General features: G+C 39.3%; 1 protein-coding gene across 1 annotated transcript in view; it reads left to right on the top strand.

Annotated features, from left to right (window-relative positions):
* The window catches only part of LOC103141820 (semaphorin-6A-like), a 116,923-nt gene extending 114,720 nt beyond the window's left edge, over positions 1-2,203 (top strand). Inside the window, exon 19 of the mRNA XM_016674038.1 lies at positions 1,983-2,203. Coding sequence (XP_016529524.1) covers positions 1,983-2,203 — 221 coding nt within the window. The remainder of the gene's footprint in view (positions 1-1,982) is intronic.
* Positions 2,204-16,094: the final 13,891 nt, after the last annotated feature.

The following is a 16,094-nucleotide window of genomic DNA, read 5'->3' as shown; positions in this document are numbered from 1 at the left end:
GGGGAAGTGATCTGCAGAGCCGATGTAGATAAAAGCGTCGTCGCTCTTAATCGAGGGCTTTTTTTTTTTTTTTTTTCTCCTTGCCGTATGGCTTAAGTACATCATGGTATATCCCATTTATAGGAGCAAAACTGTTTAGGGAGGCTTAACTGTTAGCATGTGGGATGGTAATGTGATTGTCACGGTTCGAAAATACAGTCAAACAAAGCTTATGCATAAATTCTGCTCATGAAGAACAATGAGAAGCATAAGAAAGGGGGGTGGAGGAAAACTGACGGTGTAAGCAATGTCTGCATGTAAACAGGAGAGAGATACGCATGATCCATCACCCACAGAAGAGCTCACAGTGGGTTCACATCCACAGCTCACATTTCTATTTCACTGAGGTTTGTTGAGATGGACAAACACGTAGAGTAGAGTGGAAGGAAAATGACTGATGTTTTTTCAAACTTTTTGACAATGTAAAATCTGAAATGTGGAGTGCATTTGTATTCACCTCCTCCGATTCAGTGCTTTATGAAACCACCATTCATTACAAATATGTTTGTATTTACAGATGAACATGTTCACCCATTCTTATTAGTAAAGTTCAGGCAGTTTGGATGAACCAGTGAACAGCAGTTTTTAAGCAGTTTTATCAGTTGACTTCTGACACTTTGATTAGGCCATTCTAACACACCAACATGCTTCCTTCTGAACCAGAGTTGCCCAATTTCGGTCTTCAAGGGCCAGCGTCCGGCATGTCCAACACAACTTGAGCAAACAAATAGTTTATCGATCATTTAGAAATTTGAATTGGTTGAACTAGGGAGACATCAAGACATTCCAAGTTTTCTTCCAGTATTGATCTGCATTTAACTCCATCTATTTTCCCGTCAACTCTGAATATATCACTTCTCTACGGAAGAAAAGCATCCCCACGTCATGATGCCATGTTTCATCAAAAGGTGACTGATTGTTCAGGGACCAATATGGTTCAGTTTTGACAGTTGACATACCTGTCAGGTCTCCTGTTTTGGCCGGGAAACTACCCCTCTTCCCCTCCATGCTCTCATATTAGTATTTTCTTGTAAACTTTCTGTATTAAAACATAATTACACACCGTCCTCTGCTCCTACTGTAGCACTGGCTCAAGAATTTCCCATATTTTTAAATCTAAAACTTGACAGATATGAATTGATTGCACTTGAATTTCAGGGAGCTGAATATGAATGTGGACCGCCCTTTATATGTTTTTATTTTTAGTTGAAGACAATGTATTATTCCCAATTTTAACATACTTTGTGTGGATTTATCACATAAACTCCAGACACATAGGAAACGTATCACTTTAAGAGGTGTGATTGCTTTTACAAAGCTCTGAATCTGTTACTCTGCAAGTTCAAGAAGTTTACTCCAAGTTCCAGATCAGTTTTGTAGCTCTGCACATTTAACTTCACAGCTACAAAACTGATCAAAACCTTGAAATGAACAAAAGTATACAAAAAAACAGCAGGGAGAAAATGTTCTGAGTTAAAGGCTCCTTTGTAGTTAAAGAGCAGTTACAGGCAGAATCCTCAACAGGACCAGTGAGGAGAAAGTTTGTCTTTTGTCCTACATATGACAGCGGGGCACCCTGTGGCTACAGTGGAGAAATTATCATCTGACAGACCCAGCAGAGATCTGACATGTCAATCAGAGCAGGACGGGGGGAGACGATAGAGACACAGGGAAATGACAGGAAGAGGAAACGTGTCAATCCTTAGAAACACACATGTAATTGGTAATGAGCTGCAGAGGGTCACAAGGGAAACACCTTGTTAACCCTCACACAGCCCAGCAGCTGTCTGAGTGTGTGTTTATTCATCTGAGGACTGAATGTGTGTGTATATATGTGTGTGTGCGTGTGTGTGAGCAGTCTAGCTGGTCTGTCTGTGCCTGTGTCCACTGGAGCTTGGTCCTGTTTGCTCTGAGCAGAAGTTAACCTGTGCTGTGTCCGACAGGCCACCACCACCATCACCACACCCTTTCACTTCCCACCTCGGCCCTCCCCGAGGCAGCCGAGGGGCCCCTGGGGCGGAAGGACCCCCCTATGAGTTCAGACAAAGGGGAGGACCCTTATGTGGCAGTGCCCTCTCAGACTCAACCTGAAGCCACTGGTAAGCCTTGGAACGTAACAGAAATCAGTCAGTTTGGTCCACTGTTGCCTGTGGCAACAGGCTAATGAGGGGGGAAGGGTGGGGATGTAAAGTGGAAGGGGTTAGGGGAGGTTTATGTAATTGAGATTTACGGCTGCCTTGCTGCTTCCAGCTGACGCGGTGTATAGATGGTGGATGGTTTTCTCTCTAGGGGACAAATTGCCTCATGCTGTGCACGAAAAACCAGCTGCAGAAAAGTAGCAAACAAGCGAGATGACACACGTTCACCCATGTGCACCTACACACTCAGCGCTCATTAGGATGCACACTCAAATACACACACACACACACACACGCAGAGTAGTGTGGATTTATTATCTGTGGACTGTAATGTCCCATAGGAGATGTAATATCCAGACCATTACACTCTGAAAAGGAAGATGGCGATGTATTTATTTCCTGGAGAAGATGGCCTGGTTGCCGGCTGTGCCATCCTTCGCGACACGGTGACATGACATTGAACGCCCTTTTTTCTCCTGTGTTAACAACCTGCCTAATGCTGTGCCGCCTCAAGGGCAGCTCGTTGGATAAATGAGTCACAGAGAAAAGGATAGAGGAGGAGGAGACTAGGGACCAATCGAAGGAGGGAATTTAAAGGTCTCTGGAGGGCCGCCAGTTCATTATGATGGGACAGACCGATGTATAACACACCCTATTAAAGCAACACGTCACTTGTTCATGGTTCTGCAATTAGAACCAGCTTCAACATTGTTAAAAATATAGGCTATAAAAGTTAATTGATAATAAAATAATAGAGTCCCTTGCCAACTTATTCAAACCTACTGAACATTTCCAGACATTTTATATGGATTTTATGTGATTGACCAACATAAGTCAAAGGACATGACAGTTAAATGGAGGAAAATGCAGTTTTTCATTTTATACCTGGAGAAATATATACGAGAACTACACTATGGAATTATTTTTAGCCCTTTTCTTTGATAGGCATGGATAAAACTGCAACCTAATATCTCAAAAGATCATTTAATTAGAAAATAAGAGCCCAGCTGTGCATAATTGAATGTCAGTATGAGTCCAGCTGTCCTGTGAACAAACAGCAATCAATGTATGATGTTGCAGATCAGCTCCAACAGGGTTTGGTTATAAAACAACATCCCCGGCCTTGAATATTTACTAAAATAGTTCAGTACCTTATCAATACATGACGACAAACTGACAGGCTGGACAAGAAAAGCATCAATCAAAGCTAATTGGTCTGTAGTGACTCGGGAGGAGCTACACACATCCACAGCTCAGGTTGAGGACTCTCTAAAGAACAACTTTTAGTTATTCATAATTCTCTCACGGCAAAATGAAACGGCTGAAGGAAAAACATAAGAAGTGGTGAAGGGGTTAAACCAAACATGTGGCTAAAGGATGAGACCAAACTGAATTTATCTGGCTGGTAGGGAAAATGCTGTGTCTGGTAGGAAATTAGCTGTGGTGAAACATGATAGTGGAAGAATCATGCTGTGGAGATTTGGTCAGAGAATTTGGTCAGAGTTTTATTTTTTTTTATTCTGAAAACTATGTCACGTTTCTTCAACTTCACCAAAATGTACTGATTAGCATTGATACATTATACAAATCCTGACGAAATCTGAAAAACTTGAAGGGTTATGAAAACTTTAAACTTCAATTAACAGATAATGTTATTTATTAGAGGCGGATACTTCAATAGCGAAAATGCTATAGGTGTAAAAACAGCCATAGCAATAAGAAAGCAGCTGTTGAGCTCAGACAGAAAGCTTTCGTTTCACACAGAGATTTGTGGCGTCTTCAGCCTTCTGGGGAGTGAATACAACCTGAGCGAGAACACAGGAAGTCATTTCATTCACAGGCTTGTAAAAGTCTTTGAAGAATTCAACTGTTGACAAGCAAGACTGATAGGCCGATTGTTCCTGTGCGGAAAAAAATACCCTCAAACGAGTTCAAAAGTATTTGGCGATGCCAATCAGATGTGAGGGTTCTCCGCATGAGAGCCATAATCTAGGACTAGAGAGAAATCACGCCATCTCCTAGTTATAAAGCGTTATTTTGGTTCTGCGGTAGGAATTTCTGCGTTTCCTGTCTATGGAGGAAACACAGCAGAGGCAGCTGGAAGCAGCAAAGGCACCAGTAGGTAGATCCAAGCACAATGGTGGCAGAGACTTCAGACAGCATGCCTACAGCCAGCATCACAACATGCTGCCGTGCCTCCAGTTGCCTTTACCTGAGCAGATGCAGAATTACTTGGCTCAACAAAAGCTAAAATCCATCTTACACCCAAATTACCTGCAAGGGTTTAGATTCATTTCGAGGGGGAATGTTGGGAGTTTTACGCTCAGGTAATGGCAACTTGGCTTCATATGTCAAAACAATGCTTTCTGCTGTTTTTTTCTGTATGATCATTATTATTATTATTATTATTATTATTATTATTATATTTTATTTTTATGGGACACCTTTGCAGCTTGATTCACCGTTTATTGGTTCAATTTCAGCTCTGCAGACTTTTCATTTTCCTTTTTCTCTAAAAGTCAGCTTTGATGAGATTTGCCTTTTATTTTTTCTTTATGTGAGCAGTTCTTGATGTTTTTGCATGGCTTGGTTTGAGACTACCTCTTTTTTGCTATTTATATATTCGCTTTTTTTTTCCACTGTGTTGATTGCTTTGATGGTATTAAGCACAGTTTTGCCTCCATACAGCTTAACACTCTTTCAGCATGGCAAATTGAGCACCACAGCCAACAGTACTCATTTCCCGCTCCACCCATCCAGCCTCCTCTTCCTTCCTGTCGTTTCTAAGCATCGCTGGCTTCAGGTGTCAACTGTACTGTGAAAACGTAAAAGTGGAAAACAGTGTACACATATGAGAAATGATTATAGAGTCTGAAACCAAGCAAATAAGTCATTTCATCTACATTTTAATGACTTAGATAAATTTATGCAGCAGAAATGAGGAATCAACATTCAGCAGCACCATCAATCTGGAGTTTATGCTTCAGCTAAAATATATTATCTCATATCCAAAGTCATTTGCAAGCTTGTTTATGATGTAAAAGAAATTAAAATTACCCCTTAAATTTTTCATTTGCAGCTGAGACAGAAATCTTATCTGCTAATGAATACTACAGTGCTGCCAATATGTATTAGTCCAACACCACCGGAGTAATTAGTAATGCTGCAAAGTGATGATTCACAGACAAATGATTATATTCGACACCCAGCAGCACCATTGTTTGGCATTCCAGCGGGGCCACTGCAGTAGCAGTGTTGTTGCTCGTGTTTCACAGTACATTTGAGCTTTGTGTGCGTCTAGCCAGGCCTCATCTCTCGCTGCTAAGATTCTGTGAAAAAGTATGTACCCCCTAACAGATGTCTTGTTTTTTTCCCTTTTTTTATCACATGCATGTTTCAGATCATCGAACTGATTTTGACAAAAAAAAATGCATTTTTCAAATGATGATTTTGTTTTTTTAGGGAAAGAAATCCATCCGAGTCAACCTCTGGCTTGGTCAGGAGTTAAGTTGATTAATTTTACTAGCCACATCCAGGCCTAATGACTGCCTGAAGTTGAAAACTCCTAAATTGTTGGTTTGGAAGGCTTTCATCTCTTAGAAAAAAAAACCTAAATTATAATTTGAAACCTGCATTTTGTATTTAATCGGTTCAGCCAAGTCTGATATTGTTTTATGATCTGAAACATATAAGTGGAATGCAAAAGAAAAAAAAGAGAAGATATCTGGAATGTGGACAATACTTCTCATGGGATTGTAAATGTTATTCTGTAGCACACATCTTGCCTTTCCTTCCATCACCTCCCCCATAAGCCATCAGCAGACTATTTCTCCTTCCACCATCTGCTGCCATTGTGATCAGTCTCCCTTCCACAGGACCTCTGATCTGACTAGGCTGGCATGTTCCAAGGCTATACCTTACCTGGTGCAAATTAATTCCCAGACCAATTTTACAGAGCCTCCTTGCCCTGTCCCTGTCTTTCTCCTCCATCTCAGCACCTTCTCGACTGTTTTTCCCGTTGCAGTCTGTCTCTTCGGCAGTTGATGTCATATCAGTTCTCCTATCTGCAGGAATGAATCCATTCCCTGCCTCTCCTTAGCTCCATTTCCTCTCAGATACCTGTCGCCTCTTCTCTGTCGAGCCTGGCTCTTCTCTTCCTCCCCCTTCCGTTACATCCACCCTTTCCCCCACCCCCAACCTCGACCTGTAACCACTGCTGTGTTGCTCCAATTTATGGATTCATTATTGGTGAGGTGGAAGGAAAGTAGGGGGATGGAAAGAGACTTCAAGGAAAGAGACTTTGGGGATGAACGAATGGAGGGTCACGTGATGAAGATTTATTAAAGAGAATAGAACAATAATGTTGCACTGAAGGTTATGTGGAGGATAAGGGGAAGATATGCAAGGAGACGAAATAGAGGAGAGGAGGATCTGAGGTGATATAAAATCTGCTGAGATATTGCAGCTGCAGAGTGGTCAAAAGCTTTTCTCTGTTTCTCCTTTTGTTTGTGTAGTGACAGAGAATTTGAGTCAGCCTAGGCTACACTACTCCTCAAAAACGTCTTTCCTTGAAGTAGGGATGCACGATATTGGATTTTTGGTCGATATCCGATATGCCGATATACTAAAACTCATTTGGCTGATAAGCAATACCAATATTGATATTTTTTTCTATACCTACTTACTGAAACTGTATGGCTTTCTCTACTGTGGAATTAAAATACTGCATTGTCTTTGTCAATTTAACCCTCTACCAAATGCAAATGCTAAAAGGGAGGCTGGAAATTATGTAACACTTTCAACTTATGTTCAATGTCAAATTTGTTAACGATATATCTTTTCAAACACTGCAAATTTGTAAATCTTCACAAAACTAAACTCAGCCTGTTCACGAGGAACATCAGTTGTGCATTAATACTTAACAGTTTTTTATGACGCTTTGCTGCAGGCATTATTGTCGCTGGTTTATCATATAAAACATCTTTTATATCGGTGAATTGTTTTGACAGAATGGCCGATGTCCGATATTAAATTTTACGCGTCATATCGATCGATACCATGCCAATAATACTGTGCATCCCTAATTTGAAGGAAAGGCCATAACCTGGATTACAGTTATCAGTTCAAAGCTAATTCATTGTGGTGTTTATAAATTAGTTAATCTCTAATTTATGAAAGAGTACGGGAGATTTTTAGTGATATTTGCCTTATGTAATGTTACGCTCAATAGGAATCCTACCCCTGAATATTTGAAATGATTTTCATTCTACTAAGATATTTGTTTCTGGTAACATGCGAGACAAGCATCTCTTAAAATATAGGTTTATGTAGAAAATATAAGATCTTGGACAGTATCTGTTTCCATTTATATTCTGCAAATATAATCAGAAAAGAACCTTGCTTTTACCAAGTAAAAAGCACAATGTTTTTGATCAGATGTGCTTATCAAGAGCTAATGTAATTTATGATTTCCCTTCATGCTCGGATTTCACAGTAATACGACCTGTCAACTGACAGCTGCTCTGCAAGGGCTATTTTCAGCTGCAGGTATCTTTCTGACACCTGTGTGCCAACGTGAGGCTGCGATGATAGAAAGGGACTGTGACCTCGTGGAGACGGCGATGGAGCACTTTTTCTTTTTCTTTCTTGTCAATGTGTCTCCGATTTCTCTTCATCTCATTCTGTGGGAAACAGAATTAGTAGGAAAACCTCCCCACTGTCATTTAGGATGCAGTGTGAATATATAACATTACATGTTTAAGTTGGTAAAAGAACACTACAGCAAAGAAATCAAAATCTAATTTTATTTTCCAACTAACGCAGAAATCTTTGTTTTAATTTCTCAACTGCTTGTTAGCACAAATCGTGAATCAGCCAATCACAAGGCTGCAAATCAATGCATTTGGATTTAGCTGTTTTGCTCAGGTTCAAACCTAGCATCACACAGGCTAGTCTGAGCAAAGTTTACCATTCTCTGAGGAACAGAAAATGGTAGCAAAAGCAGAAAATACCTTGGTAGATAGTGTCAGTTTTTCTGTCTTTTCAGCAATATCGTGCCTAGTGGGTGATGTCCCACTAGCTGAATGATTGGATTTACTCTAATCCTGTATAAAAAGCCATGGTGGGATTTAGGTTAAAGGTTGGTGTAATGGCCCTTTACGAAATAAAAAAATAAAATCCAGTGTTTCAAAGAAACATGCAGATCCAACTGTAAAACTAAAATCCCTTCTACTCTAAAGCAGTCACCGTTGTGTTACTTGAGCTTTATTCTGCGTCTCCTTTCTGCTAAAGCGTGTTCAGGCTTTTGTGTAGCCGATCGAGAAATTATTTGCAGCTCATTTCGAGTGATTATAAAGACAATGGGCTGTATGTTTTTTTCCCGCAGCATTTACGCACTTCCTTGACTGACATCAACCCACAAGCCATAATTTCCTCGGCTGATTAGCTCATTGTTCTTTAAGGCCGCCTCTGTTTTCTACACACATTTACAGCTTTCATGTTTTGGCTGCACCAGAAGAGCTTTCGCCTTTGCTGGACGCAACAAAGAAAGCAAAAAAAAAAAAAAAAAGCAAGAAAAAAAGAAAAAAGAAAACACAAACCATGACTGGTCTTTCTTTTGACCTCACAAATTTCTCATCCACTTTCAGATGTCAGTTTTTGTTTTACGTAACACTCATATTAATTATATTTATCAGAGCGTACTACAAGCTCACTGTTTGTTCTTTGGTGGTTTTATTCCTGTTTATTAAAATATTTATTTGTAATTATGGCATAATAAGATACACTTAAGCAGGTCAACATCAGGAATCAATGTTAATTACTTTCCCACCTATTTTTTTTTTTATTGTTTTAAGAATTCAATAGTTTGAGTAAAACTCTTCCTGCCAACTCTGTGTTCAATATGCCAGTATGTGATATTCCTGCACTCTGGCGATAATTAGCTCTATAATTTCATTTACATATCCCATCCTAAGCCATATATTGTAACAACTCAGTCCTTAATCTTTAGCAGTGTCAGTTTAAGAAATCAAACAGAAATTTATGATTGTTCCCATGGATATTTGAATTACCCCGATGTACTATGACTATTAAATATCACAGTCTGCATGCAGGAAATTGGCTACAAGGTTAGTACATCACTTTTAATACCTGAGGTGCAGAATGATATAATTAGAGATTTAATTATATCTTGACTAGCTAATCAGTATGCTTTGCTGCAACTCTGAATTGTCGGATGAAGGCTTTAATATTGAATAATACCATTAATGCAAGTGGCTCTTGAACACAAACATACACAAAACTTAATGAGATAATATCCGAGCAGCGAGGAGGATCAAAGGGATTTTCATAAATGCTGTCACTGTCTAAGAACCAGTGTCCTTTTTTTGGAAGACACGCAAAGCAAAGCTTGTCCTAAACAGAAAATTCTCCTGCAGAACTTCCTGCAGTAAAGGCAGCATGAACCACTTAAAGGGCATATATAATCAATTTCAAAATCTGGTAGGAAGCTTATAGCCCACATTAGTTAAAACTACCATTTTTAAAAGTGGAGAAAATAGAATACCATATTCAAACATCAATGATTAACACAGTGCCATCCAAAACAAAAGTGAGCTTATAAAGTTGAAATGTAAGTGCTCATTTATGCAGTGAGGAGAAGGAAATGAAGACAAATGCTACATGAAAGCAAAAGCTTGGAGGCTGAATATATTGGCAAAAAAAAAAAAAGGATTATTCAGCCCAAAGCTGAAATTTGTGCTCCAGTTCTGACCAGCATTGTCAGCAACATGCACAAACCTGCATCAATTCTTGAAAACATAATATTTTATATTAGCAATGGTTGTATAAAACATTTGAGCAGCTGAAAGTCTCACTTATACACATAATGTGTGGTTGATGCAGTTGCACACATTTGGTCACTTAAAGCTGTCGTCCTACATGGGGTAGTTGGAAGAGCTGCTAAGATATTGATAGAAAATCCATCAACCATTTGGCTCACATCAAAAAGTCCCAGCTGAAGCTAAATATTATATGCAAGTAGTGGTAGTTACTGATGTACTTTCATAAAGTTGACATGGATGTAAGCAGACATTTGTCCTTTCAGGGGAGAAAATAAAAAGTAAAAACCCATCTTACCCAAGACACTTTATGCTCACAAACAACACTTGCAATTTGCTACTTTGTTGCAATCCTATCCCTGAGCTTTAGGTTGATCTTTCTCTTATAGCCAACGTTAAAAATGTCTCGTCAAATTGTGGTAAGAAGAAGAATCTGCTCTCCCTCTTCACGTATTTGCTTTTAAAAATACAACCAACTTTTCTTGCACAAAAGATCTTTGTGGAAAGTAAAAGTGCTCTCTCCTTCCTTCCAATTTTCTGAAAATGTCCTCTGTCTCTGCATTCTCACCCATAAAGGAAGAGTGACATGGCTCCAAAGGTCTTTTTTATGTCAGGCACCTACGTTTTACTAATCTGCTGGAAACAGCAATAAAAACACTGATTATAATTTAAGATGTCTGCTCCCATAATTAGGGTCGGCTGCACTGTTTTTCAGCACATGACACATGAGTGAGCCCAGTTGAGTTTGATAGAGGTTCTATCATTCCTCATACCGCGTCTTTGTGTTACACACAGTAGTCAAAAGGTTAGGACCCGCTACAAAACCCCTCTGTGATGTTTAACCGCCTTTGAAGTTTCCCCAACACCAACACAAAGACAGGCTCTGTGGGCTTAAGGCAGACTGTGCCTGTGAGGAGATTAAAAGAGCGTACGCGTTCCTCTGTGTGTGTTGGACAGATAGAGATAGAGAGGATTCGCATGTTCCAGTCACAGCAGATTACAATTTTTTCTGATTTACAACAGCTGCGGACCCAGTCTGTTTTGACACGAAGACGTATCGGAGCATCAGAGTGGTGTGTTTAATATCTGAATCTCGAGACCCGAGGCAGAGTGAAATTAAAACTAAATCACACACAGAGAAGCGTCGAGCCACCGCATGCTTTGCAATTCATCTGGGGGAAGTAGAAAGTTTTAAAACCAGAAGATTGTGGGTCAGGATGAGGCTAGAGGGTTTCTGTGGGTTTTAGCAGAACTTTGAAACTCAAAGGTCAAGTTGTATCAGTTTTGAAAAGTTTTCCGAGCATCACTGAGTGCAAGGGGGAAAAGAGAGACGCGTTGCCACCTAGATTCAAAAGCCTGAAGTCATGTGATTTGAGTGAGACAGCTGAGGCGTCTTCTGCAGCAACTTCTCTGGCTTTGATGTGAGAGAAACAACTCCCGAGAAAGATAGAAGCCTTTAAAGTTTCACCTTTATTCCCTTATTTTTGTTTTACCCAAGGCCTTGAAATTGTGTTTTTTGTGTTACTGTAAGCTTTCAGAAGAGGTAAGGGATTATTAGTGGAGCAGAAAGAAGTAAAAACAAAAGCAAAGTACAGATTTTCCAAACAGAGTCCCACGTATTGGGCAGGATCAATAAGACTTTGCTTGTTGGATGAAAAACTAATGAGAAATATTTAAGTCTAAAGTTTACAAGGATGCATAACTCCTTGTCCAATCTGTCTCTACTTTTCCTACACATTTGTACTCCTTGCAGGGTGATGAGGCCATTTCTCCAGTGGTCAGTGTGCAAGGGGTGGGGCATACCTTGAACAGGTCGCCAGTCCCTCGAAGAGACCCTGCAAAATGATTTATACCACTTAAATCGATCAATATTTTGTCAGTTTGCAACCACCAAAATAAATGTGCTGTATTGGAAATTTCTTTACAAATAAAATCTTAGAAGTTTGACATGCATTTGTGTTCACCACCACTCAGTCAATATGTTTTCTTTTTTTATGGTGCATTTATGACTTCATGTCTTTTGTCTTTACCAGATTTACACATTTTAAAAAGGCTGACATTTTTGCCCATTACTGTTTGCAAAAATGACTCATCCTCAGTCAGATTAGACAAAAAGCACTTCCAAACTTTAACTTTCATGTCTTGTTACTTATTCTCAATTGGATGTAGGACTGGACTTTGACTAGACCATTTAAGCAATAAGCTCTGGAGTTATTGTCCTACTGGCAGGTGACCAGTTTTCTTCCAGGATTAAATTATTTCTTGCTCTGACTATCCTCCCATCATATCTGGCCAGTTGTTTCTGCTGGGGAGGAAAAGCGTCCCCACAGCATGATGCTTCCACCACCTTGTTTTATGGTGTATTCACAGTATCAACTACATGCCAAATGGACTACAGACTATTTGGCATGTAGTCCAAAAAGTTGAATTCCAGTTTCATCTTCATCTTCTAAATATTGGGTAGATACTGAAGACACTTTTCTGCCAGTAATTTAATTCAGTGGGCTGAGAGAAATGCAACTCTGTTTTGCATTATTTGCAGAAAACAAATTTGCAAACAGAAACCTTTTTTCTTCAAGCTTTGAGCTACGTTGTGTTTGCCAATCACATAAAAATAATTGAAATTTGTGGTTGTGACCAATTAAAATACTGTAAGAGACCCTCATTCACATTTAAGCCCAACATTTCAGTGTCTCCATTAAACTCAACCAGCATGTTTTTGACCAGGTGAAAGAACATTTAAAGTAAAATCCAAGATCCCAGCTCAAGTAACTTTAACAATAATGTTCTGTGAAGGACAGAGATGAATGACCTATTTGCTATTAACAAGGATTAAAGGACCTGATAGTTTGGGCCAAGCTGTATGTTTATGCTCCCACTTTCATTTTCCAGTTGGCTTCTGGAGATTTCCGAGGTTTCTTGCCTCGAGTGATCCTTGAATTCTTCCTGCATCACTTCTTTGTTAGCAGAAATATTCACCCCAACTGCTCTCATAAGGCGCCCATCACCACTGTGACCACTATCCTTTCCTTTCTGCCAAAAGATGATAACTCACGAAGAGCACATGGTTGTAATTACAGCCTTCGCCGTTTCCACAGCGGAGAACTCTTGCCATGCAGAAACTTACCACTGCAAGAGAAAACAGTCTCACAGCTCAAGGAAGTCAAAAGTTGTTGAAAACCATAAAAAAAAAGAAGACATGAGAGCAGAAAGTCAACAAAATGAGATATGGCAGTGAAGAGAGGTATCAATTTCTGACTCAGATGTTAATGCATGAGAAGGGAAGCAGATGTTTCACCCCACAGACAGGCCATTTGGTCACACAGGTTCTCAGCAAAACACTTGTCAAACCCCAACGCCTCGCAGCAGATAAGGCTCATCACTCCTCACACCATCCATAGAGCCAGGCACATCCCTTCTGTCAAAAAAAGAAGTTTTAACCTCTTTAGTTCGACTCCAAATGAAAGATGGAAAATCTGCATGTCATCAGCCTTCTCCTGATAAACCAGAAGTTTTAGTTTTGCGATAATCAGACAAAACTTTTTTTTCTTACTTATCCAGGTTGAACTTTAAAGTTCAAACACAGACTGAAGTATTTCTCAGTGATTGATTTCAGCCTTGAAAACAGCTTTTAAAGTCACGTTGGGGGACTAATGAAGTATGTCTGCTGTAAGTGAGGATTATGGATGTTGGTTTAACAGAGTCTGGATTTCAGTTTCATGAGAACAGATTATCAGGCCGTCTCTGCGTCTGTGTTGCGTCTTGCTGAGGAGACACAGAGGATATTCTGATACAGCCGAGCAAAAGACAACAAACAGAAATACCCGACCACGTTCGGGTTTCAAAGCATTACTGCGTCCAGTTTGGCTTGAGATACTTTTCTTTAAACTAAACCGATATTGAAACTCATAGTGCAGATATTAGAAGTACTACAGGCAGACAAAAAAAAAGCAGATGAAACCTTTATTCAACTCAACGATCCAGCCTAATTAATTCAAATGTATTCTATTTAACTCATCTGTAAATGCCATTTTACAAAGTGAATTCCTACAACTTGAGCAGAACTGGGAGAATCAGCAGACAAAAATGAACACATAAGCAGACATTACATCATACTTTGTTGGAGTAAAAATTTGAAGAACGATTTCCAGTTTAAACGAAGCAAAAATATGCTCACTCAAAGCAAATTTAGTGAAATTAGGTGTTTAACGGATGTCAACTTTTGAGATGTATTTACTAATTAGCTTCTTCAGGAGCTCCTGCCTTCGACTTCAACAGAAAAACTAGCAGAGACACTGAAAACGACTCACGTGCATCTCAGATGCAACTTAAATATGTGTGGATTGGGTGTTTATTTACCTTTCCACTCACTTTTTTAAAACTTTAATTCAAAACTACTTTAATATACAGTCAAGGCCAAAATTGTAAAAGTACATTCCAGTGGTAGATTTAGAGGTAATGTTTGTCTACAAAAAGGGATGAGGCAGTCCATTGTCTCCCCTGAAAAACATCACAAACATTACTCACATTTTTAATTAAAAAAAATTCATCATCTTATTCAAAAGCCAATGAAATAACAGCAATAAAACTATTATTATTTTCTATCCAGCTTTTTGCATATTTCTGCTGGTATTCTACCAATTTACCTTGAGTAAAGAGCTTCAGGTCTATGAGGTTGGATGACCTCCCTGACATCACCCTAATCTTTAGCTCTGTCCACAAATTTTCTATTAGATTCAAAGAAGGACTTTGACTGGGTCATTCTAAAATATTATGTTCAAATAGGTTAGGAACCACAACCACCTGCGAAAAGCTAAAATCCACAAATACCTGACTGCCTATTTTTAATAGATCAAACACCAAATATACCTTAATATTCATTAAAACTATTTTTTTAGAGGATGTTACATATTTGTTGATCAGTTGTTCACGGGCAACTGTCTTTATGTTCACAGTCTTTATGAAAACAAAGATTATAAAAGGACAATGTATCAAATTTTTCTTTATCTCAAAATATCTAAAAGATGGATGATTGATCAGTTACAGAGAAGAAACTCCAGTCTATTCACAAACGTAGACATCTGGGGTTTAGCATCGAAGTCCAGCACAAAACGATTTATAACATGTCCACAGCTGAGTGGCAGAAGGCACAGATCAGTTACTGCGGACAGAGGACAGAGCAGGTGGACTTCATCACACAAAGAGCAGCCGCGGCACATTCAATAGCCTTGATGCAGGTGTGTACTTCACTCCTTGTCCAATAGTACGGCATATATCACTGTCTGTGGAGTGAAAACAGATTTCTCAAGCTCCACTGTGCATCATATATATCTCTCAAGCAGATCACTGCAACCTGTAAAGCTGCAGGAAATACCACAGCTTTAACTAAGCCTGTATCTGTGTCTCCAGGTCCTGCTCCCTGGGACTCGCACTCCTAAATGTCTTTTTTTTTTTTCTGACTAAACTTTCTCCAACACCATTGATTTAATTGAACAAATTACCTTAAGAGCTGGATAATACTTGCCAACTTCAATCAACGTCTGATCGATGCACCATCGCAATATGTATTAAATAATGCTACATTACTAAAACATGTAATACTTCAAATATTCCAACCTCACCAGGACACGTAAAGCTCCTTTTTAAAGGCACAAATTCCCCTAAGAATTAATTGACACGTCTTTAAAACCTGTTCTATTCTCAGCACTGTAAAATAAATTTATACTGACAAAAAAAACATTAAGTTGGTGCCCGTTTTAAAAAAGGTAAAAGAAAGTGGTCCAGCTTAAAAATAGTAATATCTTAGAGTTGTTTTGTGCTGCTCAACTAGATCAGTTTCCACGGCATTTTGTTGGCACCAGAGAACGATCCGGCTGCACTCCTCTAACATGCTGCTACTGGGGAAACCAGAAACGTCTGTTTGGTTTGTGTTTCCTTGGTCAAGCTCTGCTCTACATCAACAAGAAACACAGTTTATGGTTCAGTAATGGCACAAAACTGTTTAGGATTCGGGTTTCCTTGGAGAACAGTTGCTGAGTGGATATATTTGCATAAAGCTGCTCCACATTTTATGGTATAT

This window comes from Poecilia formosa, unplaced genomic scaffold (genome assembly GCF_000485575.1).
Source record: "Poecilia formosa unplaced genomic scaffold, Poecilia_formosa-5.1.2 Scaffold89, whole genome shotgun sequence".
Taxonomy (NCBI): domain Eukaryota; kingdom Metazoa; phylum Chordata; class Actinopteri; order Cyprinodontiformes; family Poeciliidae; genus Poecilia; species Poecilia formosa.
Note: the sequence above shows the minus strand (reverse complement) of the source record. Positions and strands in the feature narration are given on the sequence as shown.